Source organism: Megalobrama amblycephala, linkage group LG14 (genome assembly GCF_018812025.1).
Source record: "Megalobrama amblycephala isolate DHTTF-2021 linkage group LG14, ASM1881202v1, whole genome shotgun sequence".
In the NCBI taxonomy this organism is placed as follows: Eukaryota; Metazoa; Chordata; class Actinopteri; order Cypriniformes; family Xenocyprididae; genus Megalobrama; species Megalobrama amblycephala.
In genome coordinates, this window is record NC_063057.1 from 45,702,523 (window position 1) to 45,719,334 (window position 16,812).

At 42.7% G+C, this 16,812-nt stretch overlaps 1 protein-coding gene across 1 annotated transcript; it reads right to left on the bottom strand.

Moving 5' to 3' along the window:
• Positions 1–1,233: 1,233 nt before the first annotated feature.
• On the bottom strand, positions 1,234–16,274 carry LOC125245806 (tripartite motif-containing protein 16-like). Its single transcript, XM_048156570.1, has 6 exons — positions 15,074–16,274; positions 12,723–12,818; positions 12,403–12,636; positions 11,288–11,447; positions 11,087–11,134; positions 1,234–2,449 (listed from the first exon to the last, which is right to left on the bottom strand). The coding sequence occupies exons 1-6, from the start codon at positions 15,644–15,646 to the stop codon at positions 1,923–1,925; spliced, it is 1,638 nt and encodes a 545-aa protein (XP_048012527.1). The 5' UTR covers positions 15,647–16,274; the 3' UTR covers positions 1,234–1,922.
• Positions 16,275–16,812: the final 538 nt, after the last annotated feature.

A 16,812-nucleotide genomic window follows, 5' to 3' on the forward strand; every position in this document is an offset into this window, starting at 1 on the left:
ATGATCTGCTCTCTGTCATCGTTCTTCAAGAAAGGATGCAATCTGAGCAGCCTTTATGTTGTAAAACTGTATACGATCGTATCTAACAAACAAATGAGCCTGTGTCCAAAGTATATTTTTTTCAAAATAGTGCAGCAGTTTTAGTTATAATATCCAAGCAGTGCTGTCGGATTTTGATATCCTCCCGCCATTGTCATTGTAGTAAATCTCACAATCAAAACTTTCAGCCAATGCCACGATCCGACAACGTGTGTTCTGTGTCTCTTCCCCATGCATGCACATCTACACAGACACACATCAGTCTCGAATATTATGCAGCAAGCCATATTTTATAATTGTATAAAATAATCGAGAAAAAAGCACAAAAACGGCTGAGATGCCAAATTCAGCGGCAGCTGAGGTAACATGACGGCTCAGACAGCAGCGCAATCTACCTGTCACTCAAGTGACCACGCCCTTAATTATGCAGAACTTTAAGGCTTAATATAATTTAAACGGATACGTTATAAAAAAATTCACCCCCCTCAGAGTTGTCATGAAGGGCAAAAATAGCAGTATAGACCAAAACCACAATTTGAACCAACTTGTAAACATGTTTTTTTCTGCTATAAACTTGGCCAATTTAACATGGGACTCTATGAGATTCTGCTCTCTTTTGGAGCCTGTCCCTAGCGGCCAGTCGATGAATCGCAGTTTAAGTTACTTCCGTATTGGCTTCACGAGAGAAAGGGGGAGGTTGCCGCTTGGTTGCCACTTAAGATAGATTAATCATTCTCGCGTTTTGGTTGTTATTGACATTTTAATCAAGCTACTTATCTGGTCAGGCAAGTAAAATTCTCTTTCACTTCAAAAAATCCACTTGTCCCGCAGTCCCGGTCAAGCGTATGTCGAGCCCTCGTAAGCCTATGTGCCGGACGGCCCCGGCCCAATTTCACCCCTGTATATATATATATATATATATATATATATATATATATATATATATATATATATATATATATATATATATCCAAAGAAAATATTAGAAACTACCAATGATACTGGAAGAGTGAGATATTTTGTCTAATAGTCAAAACTGTAATGTTTGGGTGTAGAAATCATTTATACCAGATATTACAGTATTAATATGCAAATAGCTACAAATGTGGTTTACGTTAAAATACACATTAAAAACAGTGTGACTTAATAAAGCACAATTCATTTTATGCATCATAAAAGACATTTTAATTCAAATAATGATAACAGTAACAATATAATAAAGATATTTTGGTTATTTAATTTTTGTTGTTAAAAATAAAAACAAAGATGAATTACACACAATAGGACTAAATACAACAGATCAGAAGTTTTTCAGGTACAGTAGGTTTTTTTAACATGTAGAAACACTGACAGAGGTCATAATCGAGTAAGACTGGCTCATCTTTCAGGGAGTATATATATATATATATATATATATATATATATATAAATATACTATAGTACTATATTTAGTAGCCTACGAGTTCAAGGGTGGGAAATCACGGGTTTGACTGCCATTCCAGTGCACTTTCGTGGGTAGAAGGTTGGAAAAACACGGGTTACGGGCTGCCTGGAACATGGCATCAGTTACTATTTGTGAGAAGTAACTAGTAACTATAACTTATTACTTTTTTAAAGTAACGTGACTAAAACTGCACATGACAGATATAGAAAGAAAACACTGACATTATTCACCACAACACTACATGATGAATTCAGAGCATGGTATTACCACAGTTCATGTAGAAAACATGGTTTATCATGTCAGGATACTTTCTAGATCAGGACAAGCAGCATGAACCACTGAACAAAGAAACTCCAACAATTCTGACATTTACAGTAATGATGTGATTCATCTGGCAAAGCATTATGGGTAGAATCTCTCTAAAGTCTATTCTGGTTCATTAACACAGTTTCACTGATGATCCAGAACCAAAAGCAAACCCAGGATAGAGCGGTTGAGTGAATGTGGTCTGGACTGTGTGGATGAGGCTCATTGTGTCTCCAGAGACGCTGTAGAAGGACAGAGTTCCTGCACTGTGATCCACATACACTCCTATTCTTCTGCTGATGGGCTTTACTGGGAGTTCAGTCTTTATGTTATTGTGTATGAATGAGTAACTGGAGGAAGAGCAAGACAAACTCCAGGACTGATCATTAGATCCAAACAAACACTCTTTACCTCGTCCCTTCCTGCTGATGCTCTCATATGACACTGATATAAACACACTAATATTACCACTCCTCTCAATCTCCCAGTAACAGCGTCCACACACACTCTCTCTACACAACACCTGAAGATACCAATCAAATCTGTCTGGATGATCAGGATATGGCTGGACTGTGTTAGTGAATGTAATCACTCTGTTCCCCTCAGACAGACGGAGGTTTTTATTCACTGTGTTCAGATCCAGATTGAGCTGATGAGAATCTGATGGAGATAAAACACATCAGAATCAGGAATAATGAATCTGATCTTTTAATGCTTCTGAACTCTTCATGTTCAATATATCATCAGTTTCTCATCAATCCTCCTGTTTATTATAATTCAAAGGTCTATTATTATATTTACACCATTCAAATGTTTGAGGTCAGTACGATTCTTTTTTGAAAGAAACTGATAGTTTAATTCAGCAAGGATCCATTAAATTGATTCAACAATAAGTGTAATAATTTGATTTATAAAGTTTTTAAGCATTGTAGGTCTATTGTTGGTGATTTTCAGTGCTGTAGACTTTGAACTTTCTTTAAATTTCCCCAAAGATTACATAGACTTGATACAAAATCCTGTTTATCCAGAATTTTTTACTACTGTGATTTTACCTCTAAATCTTGAATTAATGTTTTTAATTGGCTTTCAGTGAAAACTAATCATATTTATTCTAGGGGTGTAACGATATATCGCAGTACGATATTTCGCGATGCAAAAATGTTACGATATGTATCGTAGAGTGATGGCGATACTTTTACGATATGAAGGCAGTCTAATCTCATTGGTTGAGCTGCCGACGTGACCTACTCTGCAACAGCATCGCGTGTGATTTCATCGCAGTTGCAGAAATCCGACAGAAGTCCGACGAGTGCGGCAGGATTTTGGTTTTCCAGTCACACGACAGAACGACTGGAAAGGTAAATGTAAAGTTTCATGCTTCAGACTTTAAAAGCGGCTACAAGAGTGGGAGCTTGAAAGGGCTCCTCATAGTACTGCTGTTGTTATTGACAACGCGCGCAACATGGAGGTGGCAGTGAGAGAAGCTGGGTTGTCACCGCATATTAAGTGTGTGTCTCAATCAGCTCTCTAGTTCAGTAAGTGTTTCACGCACACATCAAATCTTGCAAGCAGGTTTTTCTCACGTTAGTCTCCTGCTTGGTCACGTGAGTCTTTCTTTCACCGCAGTGCCACAGCAACAGCTGCTCACAGAAAAGCAAAAGATACTTGCAATGTCTTAGGGGCCGTTCACATATTGCGTTTTTTCTGCGTGCAAGTCAGTTATTTCAAATGTAGCCGCACTTATAATGGAAGCAACCCGACGCACATGCTGTGCGTTTTCCAGGCGCATGGAGATGAAAAATTCTCAACTTTTCAGAATGCCACAAGCGCACCGCAAGCCATGTGAAAAGGACCAACCGATCAGCTATGGCCTTTCCATAACAAAACATCAAATTCTTAGCCGAACAGCTGATCATGGCTGTACAGGGTGGTTTTTATATCTTATCTCCATAAATATATCTAGTAGTAAAGGTAATGCAAGGGCTAGAAATCAATTTATCCTTTGCTGAAACTTGCCGAGTGCAGTTCATGGTTGCATAGCAACGACCAACGCCACGGGAGCGCAAGCGCTTTAGACGCAATATGTGAACGTCCCTTAGGATTCTTAATTCTAAGTTCATGTTAAATTTAAAAAAATGTTTCAGTGACAGACAGACCTATTCAGCTGTTAATTTGAATACAGAAGGTTATCAAACCTTGAAATGTGATCTTGTATGTACAACAAAGAAAGTTATTGAAATTTGTTAATGTTTTTTTTAAATAAATCTGTTATTTGACTTTCAGTTTCATTTTGTTCAAAATATCGTGATACGTATCGTATCGTGAACCCAGTATCGAGATGCGTACCGTATCGTGAGCTGAGCGTATCGTTACACCCCTAATTTATTCATTAGTTTCAGAAGATATCCTGTTTTTGAAAATATTGAATCCTCAGTTCCTTTTCAGTCAGTTCGACATACGTCAGTAGTGACCTAACGAATTGGGATATCGCCAAAGAGCCCTATCAGCTTTGAGTGAAACTAAACAAGCCAATGGAATTGGCGTGCGATATTTGCATAATGCGCACTGCCTCCGCCAAGTGGATGCAATCACACTCTGTCTTTCACTTCAGAGGCAACCTGTGTGTTCCTGCTATTAGACTAAGAGTGACTTCTCAAGATTTTGAAGAGCCATTGTTTTTCAGTGCTGGTGTTAAGGCACCTTACAGCGAAGCCGCAAGCTTTCCCAGAGTGAGCTTCTCGAGCTATTTATGTAGCTCTCAACTGCTGTTTTCACAGCATTGTTTCTGCCCCGTTTGATTTACAATTTGGGCAGGTTCCTCTGTGATTGTGACTCAGGGAGTGGTGTACCTGCAGTCACATCGTAGCTGTTCCCTGTGTGCTTCAGCACAAAGAACAAGAGCTGCATTTCCCCCTTCTAAAAGAGCTTCACAGACGAACCCTGCGTCTTTTTCAAGATGTCATTTTGTCTGTGTGTTACTGGATGTGGTCGTTCCCTGGTCCCCACTGATGGTCAGAATCGTTGTGTCACATGCCTGGGCATTCATTATGCTGAAGTAGCTTTTTTGGATAGCTCATGTTCTCACTGCGGGAACATAACTATCTCAGTGTTGAGGTTTAGACTCTCGTTCCTTGGTCCCCTCCCTATGCCCCGTTTGGCAGTTTCTCTTGCTTCGGCCAGGGGAGCGGCGCGTCGGCGTGTAAGAAGGGTGACTTGAGAATTACGGTTAGGGCCTCCCCGCCGAGTTCCGCTCCGTGGGTCCCTATCCCATCTATGACACTGTGGTGTTGCTGGAGGATAGCACTGGTCCCTCTCTGGGGCAACCAGTCATTTCCTTTGGTGCGCCAGCGGAGGAACAGATGTTGTTCAGAAGGTGAGCTAGAGTCCTCGGGAGATGAAGACTCAGCTGCAACCAACAGCTGCTGGGGGAGCTGTGTGCCGCCACTGACCTCGCCCACAGGGCGACTAAGGTGACGGCTCGCTCCATTGGTCAAGCGATGTCTACACTAGTAGTCCAGCAGTGCCACCTATGGCTGACATGAGGGAGACTGATAAGTATTGGTTCCTGGACTCCCCGTGTCTCAGATCAGTCTATTCTGGAGCTTCACCCAGCAGTTCTCGGCCGCACAGAAGCAGAGGCAGATTGAGGCCATAAAACACATCCTGCTCTGGCGGGCCGCTGCTGCCTCCACCCCGCCTCCGGCTGCACAACCTCATTCTGCTCGTCGCCGAGGGCGCCCGCCTGCGTCATCCTCCGCCCCTGCAAAGTCTGCAAAGCAGCAGCCTCCACCTGCCAGATAGTAGGGAGCTGGACACGCCCAGCCCACTCCGACCCCAGCCAAGCCAGGTGGCAAGAGATTGAGGAAGCGGTCCTGAGACGGGCAACCTGGAGTCAGCTCTAAGGAAGATGCATCTCTCCCTCCCCCAAAGGAGGACTGGGGGGAAATTGTCTGTCATATTGTCCCGCCGCTGGCTTCCCAAAGTCCAGCGGTACACACCTTTTCACAAAGACAGCTGTTTCCCAGTCCTTCAGGTCCCAAGAGGGCACGGCTGGCAGTGTGCGGTGCTCCGCCTCGCCACTCTCAACCCCCTCTCAGCTCGCCAGCAGGTCTCAGTGTGTATGTCAAGGTCGCCTCCCTTACGCCGTCTCCCATACACACTGCCAACTCGCAGAGCCCAACCCCACGTTGGGCTGCTATGCCATCCGAGTCGGGTCCCAGCACTCTGCCTCACTGCCCCACGCCCGGTACCTCTGTGGTGCCTTTCAGGGGTGTCCATTACACTTGCGTGTCTCTAGACAATGCACTTGTTCTCTAGGCGAAGGATGCAATCGAGCCGGTCCCTCCAGCCGATATGATGTCAGGATTCTTCAGCTCCTACTTGCTTGTACCCATGAAGGGTGGTGGGCTACAGCCAATCCTGGATCTTCGTGTCCTGAATCGGTCCCTTCACAGGCTGCCATTCAAGATGCTTATGCAGAAATGCATTTTCGAATGTATTCGTCCCCAGGATTGGTTCGCAGCGATCAACCTGAAGGATGCGTACATTCATGTCTTGATTCTGCCTCAACACAGACCTTTCCTACAGTTTGCGATTGAGGTTCGGTCATATCAGTGCAAAGGTTGGCCCTGTCGCCCCGTGTCTCTGCGGAGGCGGCCAATGTTCCGCTCAAGGAACAGGGTGTTTGCATTCTTAACTACCTTCACGACTGGCTCATTCTGGCCAGCTCACGAGAGCAGTTGTGCGAACACAGGGACATGGTGTTAGCTCACCTCAGCCAGTTGGGTCTTTGGGTCAACTGGGACAAGAGCAAACTCGCCCCTGGGCAGAGGATCTCTTATCTTGGTATGGAACTGGACTCGGTCGCCCGGACAGCGCGCCTCACAGAGGAACGCGTCCAGTCAGCGTTGAACTGCCTGTCCAGGCATGCTGTGGTCTACACAGATGCTTCTGCCACTGGATGGGGAGCCACATACAACGGGCATGCAGTGTCGGGTCTGTGGACAGAGCCTCATCTGCATTAGAATATCAATTGCTTCGAGTTGCTAGTAGTACGTCTTGCACTGGGCCACTTCAAGGAGCTGTTATAAGACAAGGACATACTGGTCCGCTCAGACAGCACTGCGACTGTTGCGTTCATCAACCATCAAGGTAGTCTATGTTCCCGTCGCATGTCACAACTCGCCCGCCATCTCTTGCTATGAAGTCAGAAGCATCTGAGGTCGCTTCGTGCCATTCACGTCTCAAGCGTGCTCAACTGTGCAGTCGAGGAGCTCTCACGGCAGCCTCCACTTCCGGGCGAATGGAGACTCCATCCCCAGGTGGTCCAGCTGATTTGGAAACGTTTCAGGGCAGCACAGATAGATCTGTTTGCCTCCCCGGACACAGCCCATTGCCAGTTGTTTTATTCCCTGACTGAGGGCACTCTCGGCATGGATATGCGTTTCCCCCAGTGAGCCTACTTGCACAGCTCCTGTGCAAAGTCAGGGTGGATGAGGAGCAGGTCTTGCTAGTGTCTCCGTATTGGGCCACTCTGACCTAGTTTTCGGAACTGACTCTCCTCGCGACAGCACCTCCTTGGCCCATTCCTCTGAGGAATGACCTTCTGACTCTGAGACAGGGCACCCTCTAGCACCCGCGTCTCAACCTCTGGAAACTCCATGTCTGGTCCCTGGATGGGACGCGGAGGTTCTAAGTGATCTCCCCCAGTCGGTTGTAGACACTATCACTTCCACTAGAGCTCCTTCTATGAGGATCCTCTATGCGTTGAAGTGGAACCTGTTCATCAAATGGTCTTCCTCTCACCGAGAGGACCCCCCATCATGTTTGGTCAGGTCTGTGCTTTCCTTCCTGCAAGAGGGCTTGGAGCGAAGGCTGTCTCCCTCCACCCTCAAGGTGTATGTTGCCGCTATTGCCATACATCACGATGCAGTTTATGGTAGTGGTTAAAAGGGATCGTTGTTGATCCGTGATCTGTTCGGATCAAGCCCCACGGTTCGGGACGTATGTGATTCACGGATCATTTGCAAGTTTCACCGCAATAGAGAGAAAGGTTATCATTTGAACATTTTGTCTTGCTAGTTTACACATTAAATAGATATAAAACCATTCTGGCGCTAGAAGACGCAAAAGAGGATTTAATTTGGTATCCCACGTAGCGCTGTTATCGGTACGCACAGACACGCATACAAGGCTCGCGCCGCGCACACACACAGAGAGAGAGGCGCGTTCCAGATAGCTCGCAAACTCTACATTGATTTCTCTTTTGCGTCCTCAATGCACTTGGATGGACACATACACGCATTGTGTCAGTCAAAATACCTCTCTCGGCATGTATTCTCGTAACATATTCGGTTATGTCTTAATTGAACGAGGTGAGAATTCGGATGTGTATCTATCGGATGTGCGCGTGCATGGGGTCTTCTTAAAGTGACAGCAATCTATAAATACCTGCTGTTGTCTGTCATGTAAATCAAACAACAAAACACAGCTTTAACAAAGATGAATCTATATTACATTTACACAGTGAAGAGTTTCATTTTATATTTATTACATTTATGTACACGAAAATTATTACTACAGTTAGAACTTATACTTTATTTGTAACTTTGTTGTATTTTTCTATGCTTGTAATTGGTGTACAGTATTTGTTCTTTTTACAGTCTGTTCACTTGCCTTTAATGATGTATTAGTTAGGCTTGTAGTTTCTGCTGTGGTATCAGAGTTAAAGTGAGCTAAGTAAGAAATGCAAAGTTAAGTTACCCCCCAACCCCTAATTATTTTTTTTGTGCTGATCCGAAAAATGATCCGATCCGTGACTTCATAACCGTGATGTGATCCGAACCGTGAGTTTTGTGATCCGTTGAACCACTAGTTTATGGTAAGTCTTTGGGGAAGCAAGACCTGATCATCAGGTTCCTGAGGGGAGCGAGGAGACTGAATCCGCCTCGCCCTTCCTCTATACCCTCTTGGAATCTCTCCATGGTAATTACATCTCTCCGGGGTCATCCCTTTGAGCCTTTGCAGTCAGTGAAGTTAAAAGTACTGTCACTTAAGACCGTCCTCCTGGTTGCATTGGCCTCAGTCAAGAGGGTAGGGGACCTGCACGAATTTTCGGTCGACAAATCGTGCCTGGAATTCAGGCCCGGTGACTCTCACGTTATCCTGAGACCCCATCCTGGATATGTGCCCAAGGTTCCTACCACTCCCTTCAGAGATCAGGTAGTGAACCTGCAAGCGCTGCCTTCGGAGGAGGCAGACCCAGCCCTGGCTTTGCTCTGTCCCGTCCGTGCTCTGTACCTGTACGTGGATAGAATGCAAAGTTTTAGGACCTCAGATCAGCTCTTTGTCTGGTTCGGAGGTCAGCAGAAGGGAAAGGCTAGTTCCAAGCAGAGGATGACGCGCTGGATAGTGGATGTCATTGCCTTAGCTTATCAGTCCCAAGGCGTGCCTTGTCCGCTCGGGTTAAGGGCTCACTCCACTAGAGGAGTTGCCTCTTTCTGGGTGCTGGCGCCTCGCTGACAGATATCTGTAGAGCTGCGGGCTGGGCTACACCCAACATGTTCGCTAGATTCTAGCGAACCTTCATGTGGAACCGGTATCTTCCAGTAGTCAGTAAACATGACTGTTCTAGTGTCGGCTTGCAATGCCATTCCCGCTCCCTGGGCCGGATACGTGCATCCATTGCTCCAGGAGAGTTCCCCGCTTGGTGAACCCTGTCGAGTTCCTCCGCCTCCCCTTGCGGCTCGGACATTGCAGAGTTTCTGATGCCAGGTCAAATCTCCGTATCTGACGTTGAGGTTTGGCTGGGTGCCATATGTTGTGACCCCTCCACGTGAGTGGTCCCATATGTGTATTTTCCACGGTCAAACTCCCCATGGTCAGCCCGTGTCTTTCCCTTAGCAGAGCCAGCTCTGCTGTCACCTGTCAGATGAGTCTCCCCCATCTTAGGCTGGAGCCATCCCAGGGACTCCATATGCGTACTGCCCACGGCCAGTCCATATGTGTATTCCCACGTAATTCCTCCCCTGCAGGGTAGGTTGTGGTCTCCGCAGCATCCCCTATGGGTTCGCTTCCCAGTTTTGTCTAAGTCTTACTGTAGTGGGTCTTGCGGAACAGCAGTAGACTCTCTCTGTGTAAGCTCGCACCCTTCTCTGCCCCCTGCGCAGGGAGGCTAGAGCTATTGCTGGGCGCTGGAAGGGGTCAGTAACTGTGGCGCTTTATTTGGGATCCCAATTTGTCTCAGACTCAGGTTGTCTCCTCAGCAAAAAAAACAGAGTGCGATTGCATCCGCTTCCGTATTTATACCCACCTGGCAGGGGCGGTGAGCATTATACACATATCGCATACCAATTCCATTTGGCTTGTTTAGTTTCACTCTGTTTTATGGATTATCTCAGCAAAGGAGAAGTGCTCACTAACACAGATTTAGACAGATTTGAGAAAAATTGGCCTTTTATGTACATACAAAAGTGTTGCGTTTATAATTTTGTTCATTGTAGAACAAATGAGGGAGCTGATGAGATAATTAATAGGACACAGGTGAATGTAAATTCTAAATAACCAGACTGAGAAAAACTAGGTCACAGGACAGAACCAAAAACACAATGAAAGAGGAAACATAGAACATACATGACTTATACATTTTGGTGTATGTTATTATTATTCACTTTTATATCATTTAAAAAGCTTTTCATTATATGTCACATAACAGATTTGACTAGATAGTTTAAATATCATTATCAATAATTTCCCAAGTATAAAAAAGCCATGTGAATAGAAATTAAATTTATGAGTGTTAAATAAATGCTTCAAAAATTTGCACTGAAACCTTAATTGTGTAGATTATCACAAACTGCAGCCAATCAGCAAACAAGACGCATTTGTATTAATTTTTCCAATGGAAAACAAGGAAAAAAACATATTGAAAAACATAATGTGTTATATTGTGTCTAAATGCTAAACGCAGATGTTTTTCACTGGAAGTTTGGCAGCTGCACTACTTAAAGCTCACATAAACACTGAATTAAATAGTTGTAAAAAATGTTCACATTGTGTAGAATGTTGAAGAACATTTTCTTTTGTAAGTAATTACAAGTTTTATCTCCTAAATCTTTAGCGTAAATGCGCCTTAAACAAATGTCTGCCAAAGAACACCTCAACACCCTCCTTTCAAAGATTTTGCTTCCAGTGGACTCGAACGGCACTACATGTCATGTCAAAAGCACCCCCACCCCAATCTACAGGAAGAACATGAACACACTTTGAGTTTCTCTGATATTTTTCTTAGTGACTTACAATGTAGGAAGTCATTCCTGGTTCTGGGAACAATGTTGGTGAAAGTGACTGTGAAAATCAACAGACATGAAGAGTGTGATTATCATGTTAAGAGAAAATGATCCCTGCATCTGTTCCTAAGACATTTCTAATATGATCTTCTACATGATATGAGATGATGGAGGATCATTTCTGAGAGCAGATGAATCTCCAGGACTTTACCTCTGTCAGAGATCTTCTTCAGCTCCTCTTTGCAGAAATCCTCCAGTTTGTCTCTCAGCTGACGGACAGATTCTCTCACAACATCAAAAGAGGAGAGAGAACTGAAGGGATCGTCATTTACATCTGTAGATTCAGGAGGAGCTGAGAGAGACTGGAAACTCTACAGAAAACAGAAATCAAAGCTCATCACCTCCACACTTCAGACAATATCCTGCACTACTGTCAGATTTGAGCAGCTCTTGTTAATCTTTAGTAACTCTCCTCAATCCAGCACTTTCACAGCATCAACTTCATTCTTCTCATATTCATTATATCATGTTAGAGCTACAAATTATTGTACCACATAACACTATATGTGAACTTTCAAGGAAAACACTTGGATGATCAAATAACATAAATGTAACAGATCAAGTGCATCAATAGCGTCACATGACAGGGTTGAGTAGATTTGATCAGGAAAAGCAGTTCAAAGGCAACAAGTAGTTTGATCATTATTTATAACTTTTGAGCAGTTAGTGGCTCTGAAACTCACAAGGACTCTTAGGACACAATCCTAAGGTCAGGTTTTGTGGTTTAAATATGCTGAAGCATCGCTAATATACAACTTCACTTCCTGTTTGAGAACTTCTCTGTCAAATTCAATGTGTTAATGAAAATGATTATAAAAGGTTTCAGCAGGACTGAAGATTATCTGATTTTGGTAAACATTACTCAGAATTTGTAGTAAAAATAATAAAAGTAAAGAGATGATGGGAAATCTAGCTGGGTGAAACTGGTACCATCAGGTTTGTTGTTAATTTTGTTTGTTTTGTTGTTAAATAAATAAATATAAATAAAAGTTAAAATATTAGTGAAGTTTTGAACTGTTGTTCTCTGGAAACTCACTATATCTTTCAGGAAAATGTTTCCCAAGAGATTTTCAGAGCTGAACTGCATTTGTAAGTGTGTCTCTTTCAAAAGAAGAAGATCAGATGAGAGTCTGACTGATGATTATATTATAACCGAACACACAGATCAACACTTCAGTCAACGGCTCATTCTGCTCTCATGAAATGTTTCTCTGTGAGTCTCTTGCTCAAGTCCACTATGATCCTGTTCTTCTAGATCTCTGTTACCTGCAGGAAATGGATGTGATCCTGTGTGTGTGAAAGCTGCTCCAGCTCAGCGTCTCTCCTCCTCAGATCATTGATCTCCTGCTCCAGTCGCTCCAGTCGTCCTTCAGCTCGACTCACTGCAGTCTTTTCCTGATCTCTGATCCGCTGTGTGGCCTCAGAGCGGCTTCTCTCAATGGAGCGGATGAGCTCAGTGAAGATCCTCTCACTGTCCTCCACTGCTGTCTGTGCTGAGCGCTGTTAGGACACACATCACAATCACACAGTGGCTTCAGTGAGTCCTGACTGAGACTTCTCAAACTTCTCTTCTTCTCCAGACTCACCTTATGAGACTCCACAGCCTCTCTCAGCTGCTGAAGATCTTTCTCTCTCTGCTGGATCCTCTGCTGGAACGACCTCTGCATCTCCTTCAGCTGGTGCTAAAGGTCAAAACAATCACAGGAGAAACATCACATAAATCAAGTAAACAAATATGAATCCAGTATCCGTGAAGTGTTGAGATTGAGGGGTTAAAGGTCCTTCATGATAAGGTTATAGATTCACTCATAAGAACTATTCCTATAAAACTAGGCACTGATGTCACCCAGAAATGTAAATTCTTTCATTGTTTCTCATCCTCATGTCTTTCCAAACTTGTATGACTTTCTTTTGCAGATGTAAGCGAATCAGCTCAAATGAAATGATTAATTAATTAATAGGGAATTTTAAAAGAGTCACTTAGTTTATGACCGAGCAACTGAATTGTCCAGCGTTCATTTGCACAGACCGTAACTATAGGCTCTGTAATGGATATGAACATCCAACTATTGTGAAGACACCATTTATTAGCAAAGTAACATAGATCGGCAGTTTAAGGCATTAATTTCTTAAGCACAAGACACATCTCTTTAAAAATCTACAGGAGATTTTATTGATTATTCTAACACAAATACAAACGGGGTCACGTGATCGAGATCAACCTGTAAACTCCTGTTTTCCTGAGCTCTCGCTGCATTTGTCTGGGCTGATAAACAGTCCAAGCTGCGCAGCTCAAGCTCAAGAGTAGCGTTGATGTTTTGATGGCATTTTTCATATGCAACAGAAATAGTATCTCTTATCAGTTGGGCAAAGTGGTGGTGGCACCAGTGCGACCTCTAACAAAATTTAGTCGCACCAGCAGGAAAAAAGGTCAATTGGTCATTTGTACGCAGATTTCACGCACATATTCATGCAAACACATGCTTAGTGAATGAAGACACACTGTTTTTACCACCCTGAATCCAAACCCTTTTTTCGACCTTCCAAATGCAGATTAACTTGATGGTTGAAATGTACTTTTAACACTATTCCTCAACAGTTCACAACATCACTCTTTTATTTTTTTTCTTAACATTTTTATAACGACTGCTTTCTGAACCATGCAGTTTGATGCAGTTCAGGTGTTATAAATTTAGTTACAAAGGTAGATGTGGGAGGAGCCTAATCCTGTCAATCATCATTATCATCAATCAGCATATATAAGCAGCAGTTATTGAGTCGTCCCAGTGACAATTCTTCGGGCATCCCTTCACCTCCATATCGCTAGTTATGGTAAGGTGCATTACATTTCTAAAACACACGCTAAACAGTAGACCAATCACAACAAACCGTGACCAGCTGACCGATCAGAGCAGACTTTAGAATTTGGGTTTTAAAGAAACCGAAACTAAAACTGTTCAGACTGAGAGGGTGAAAAGTACTAGTATCAGTATCGGGCCCGATACCAAACGTGACGTAACTGACAGAATTTTCTGTGCACAGAGACACCGATGGCAACAGCATAAACAATGTCAGCCTCAGAGGTGTGGAAATACTTCAAACACACACATTGCGAACTGCACACTTTCAATCACAATTCATTATTGATTAGTGAAGGCGGGATAGGCGGAATCACGCTGAATGACACAGACCATAAGCGCTCTTTCTTTCTTGCGTGCAATCCCAGTTCTCCTCGCACCTGAATGGTCAAATGCACACATAGTTGTCAAAATGTCCATTGTGTGGAGTATCTCACGTAAATACAGTCGGTTATGACTTAAGTGGACGTAAACATTTGGGTGAAAACAGGATATGTGTCAGTATCTTAAAGGGACCGTAGCCTATATTTGTCATTAATGTTAATAAAACAACAAAATATGTTAAATAAATGTATACATGGTAAGTAAACCTACTGTATCTGAAAAACAAGTTTATTTAATTTGTATCTCTATAGTATTTATTGTATTGTTTGTAATTTGTTTGTAAATTTTTTTTTATATAACAACAATTATACATATTGGTAATTATGTCCTTTGAAGGTTATTGGAGACTGTGAAATTTTTGTTCTTTAAGTTTGTGACAAGCACATAAAAATTATTTTTTCATTAGAGTAATAATAAAGAAGCTGTCCTACATTCATTAGTCTCACTGTGTTGTGCTTGGAAAACTGCAACATCACCAAAAAAAAAAAAGAAGAGAGAAATTAATAAATGTTTGGGTATCGGTATCGGCGAGTACTAGAAAAAAAGTATCGGTACTCATACTCGGTCCTTAAAAAATGGTATCGGTGCATCCCTAGTGTAAACTGACATTAAATATGTAAATGTGTTCTAGTAGACCCCATAAACAAAATTATGAGCCTGTAAATGAGGATAATGGGGCATTTTTAAGTTCATACCTGTTTCTTTGTCCTCTGTGCTGCAGCTGATACAGTGTCGTGGTTTTTATGTTCATCTATCATACACAACACACATATACACTTCTGATCAGTGCGGCAGAAAACCTCAAGGATCTTGTCGTGTTTCTGGCAGATCATCTCCTGCAGTCGTCCAGTGGCTTCAGTGAGATTGTGTCTCTTTCCTTTAAACCAACTCTCATGTTGTTCAAGGTGATTCTGACAGTAAGAGTTCAGACACACCAGACAGGACTTGACGGCTTTGTGTTTTCTTCCAGTACAGACATCACACTGCACATCTCCAGCTCCAGCGTAACAGTCAGCAGGAAGTTTAGTCTTCTTCAGTTTCTCCACCATTTCAGCCAGAATGGTGTTTTTTCCTAGAGCAGGTCTTGGACTGAAGGTCTGTCTGCACTGAGGGCAGCTGTAGACTCTAATCTGATCCTCCTGATCCCAGCAGCCTGTAATACAGATCTTACAGTAACTGTGTCCACAGGGAATGGCCACTGGATCCTTCAGGAGATCCAGACACACTGGACACCTGAACTCATCCTGAGAAAATCTGGCTTCTGCCATTTTACTGCATGAATACAGAGACACAAACACACAACAGCTCAACTACACTTCAGTTTCTCTTTCTCTGAAGTCAGGTGTTTCCTGTTTCCGGGTTCTGTGTTTGATCTATGTGTGTAAAACGTGTGTCTGTAAAGCAGTTTCCTCATTCCTGGTCCTGAAGAGCTGCTAAGTTTTTAGTTTTCATGTGTGTTCAGTTAAAAGGCTTTTCAATCTACAAAATATTCAAATCTGTTGTAAAACTAACTGCACAATGGTAATGTGGCAGAAAGTATTTTTGTTATTAAGCTTTTAATATTTTAACAAATACCGTATTTAAATACTATTTTTCTTAACAAATACCATTTAAACCATATAGTTAAATTTTACCATGGTAGTGACGTTGTCAGGGGTTGGTTGTGTGTAAACACACACAGACGAAAGTTGCTTCAAAACTCAGGAGAACAAATATACACAAATGAGAACCAACAAAGACTGAAGGAGAACACAGGGAATATATACAGGGCAAAAAGAGGAGCAAACGAGACTAATAATGGTTCTATTCCGCACGCACCCGTACCCGCCTAAAATTCACTCTGTGTTCACTCTGTGTTCTGTGTTCAAGACTAATACGCTAATATTAGTCTTTCTGTTTATCCCGAGGTGTACCGTAGTCAACCGGATTCGGGGCCGTTTCCAGATGAGACCGAGGACCGGTGCCTTGACACGACCACAACGCAGCCCTGTATCAGCAGAGATCGAGTCGACTAGATCATCCATTGTGAAGACATCATCAACACAACAGCCAGTGCCACAGTTTCCTCAAAATTATAATCACGATTATTAATCATGTTTATTCTATCAAAAGAGTAATGTAACTATGGCTATTTTGCAAGTTCTTTACCAACCTACACTTCACCCAAAAGGCCTGTAGGTGGCACAAAGACTTAAATTTAACCAACTATGATAACTTCGTTAGATGGTAAATCAATACAAAACATGGTTTTGGTGAGCGCTTTGTAATATGTATTCACATTAGATTTTAAAGCAACACAATTCGTTTGCAATAAGACAAACCAGATTCAAATTGCCCGGCAAATTCGTAAAGCAAAGAAAAATCATTTCTAGCTGATCAACATTATGAAAACTGGTAAAACCTTTAGGAACTTCAAAAGATAAAACAGCGAAAT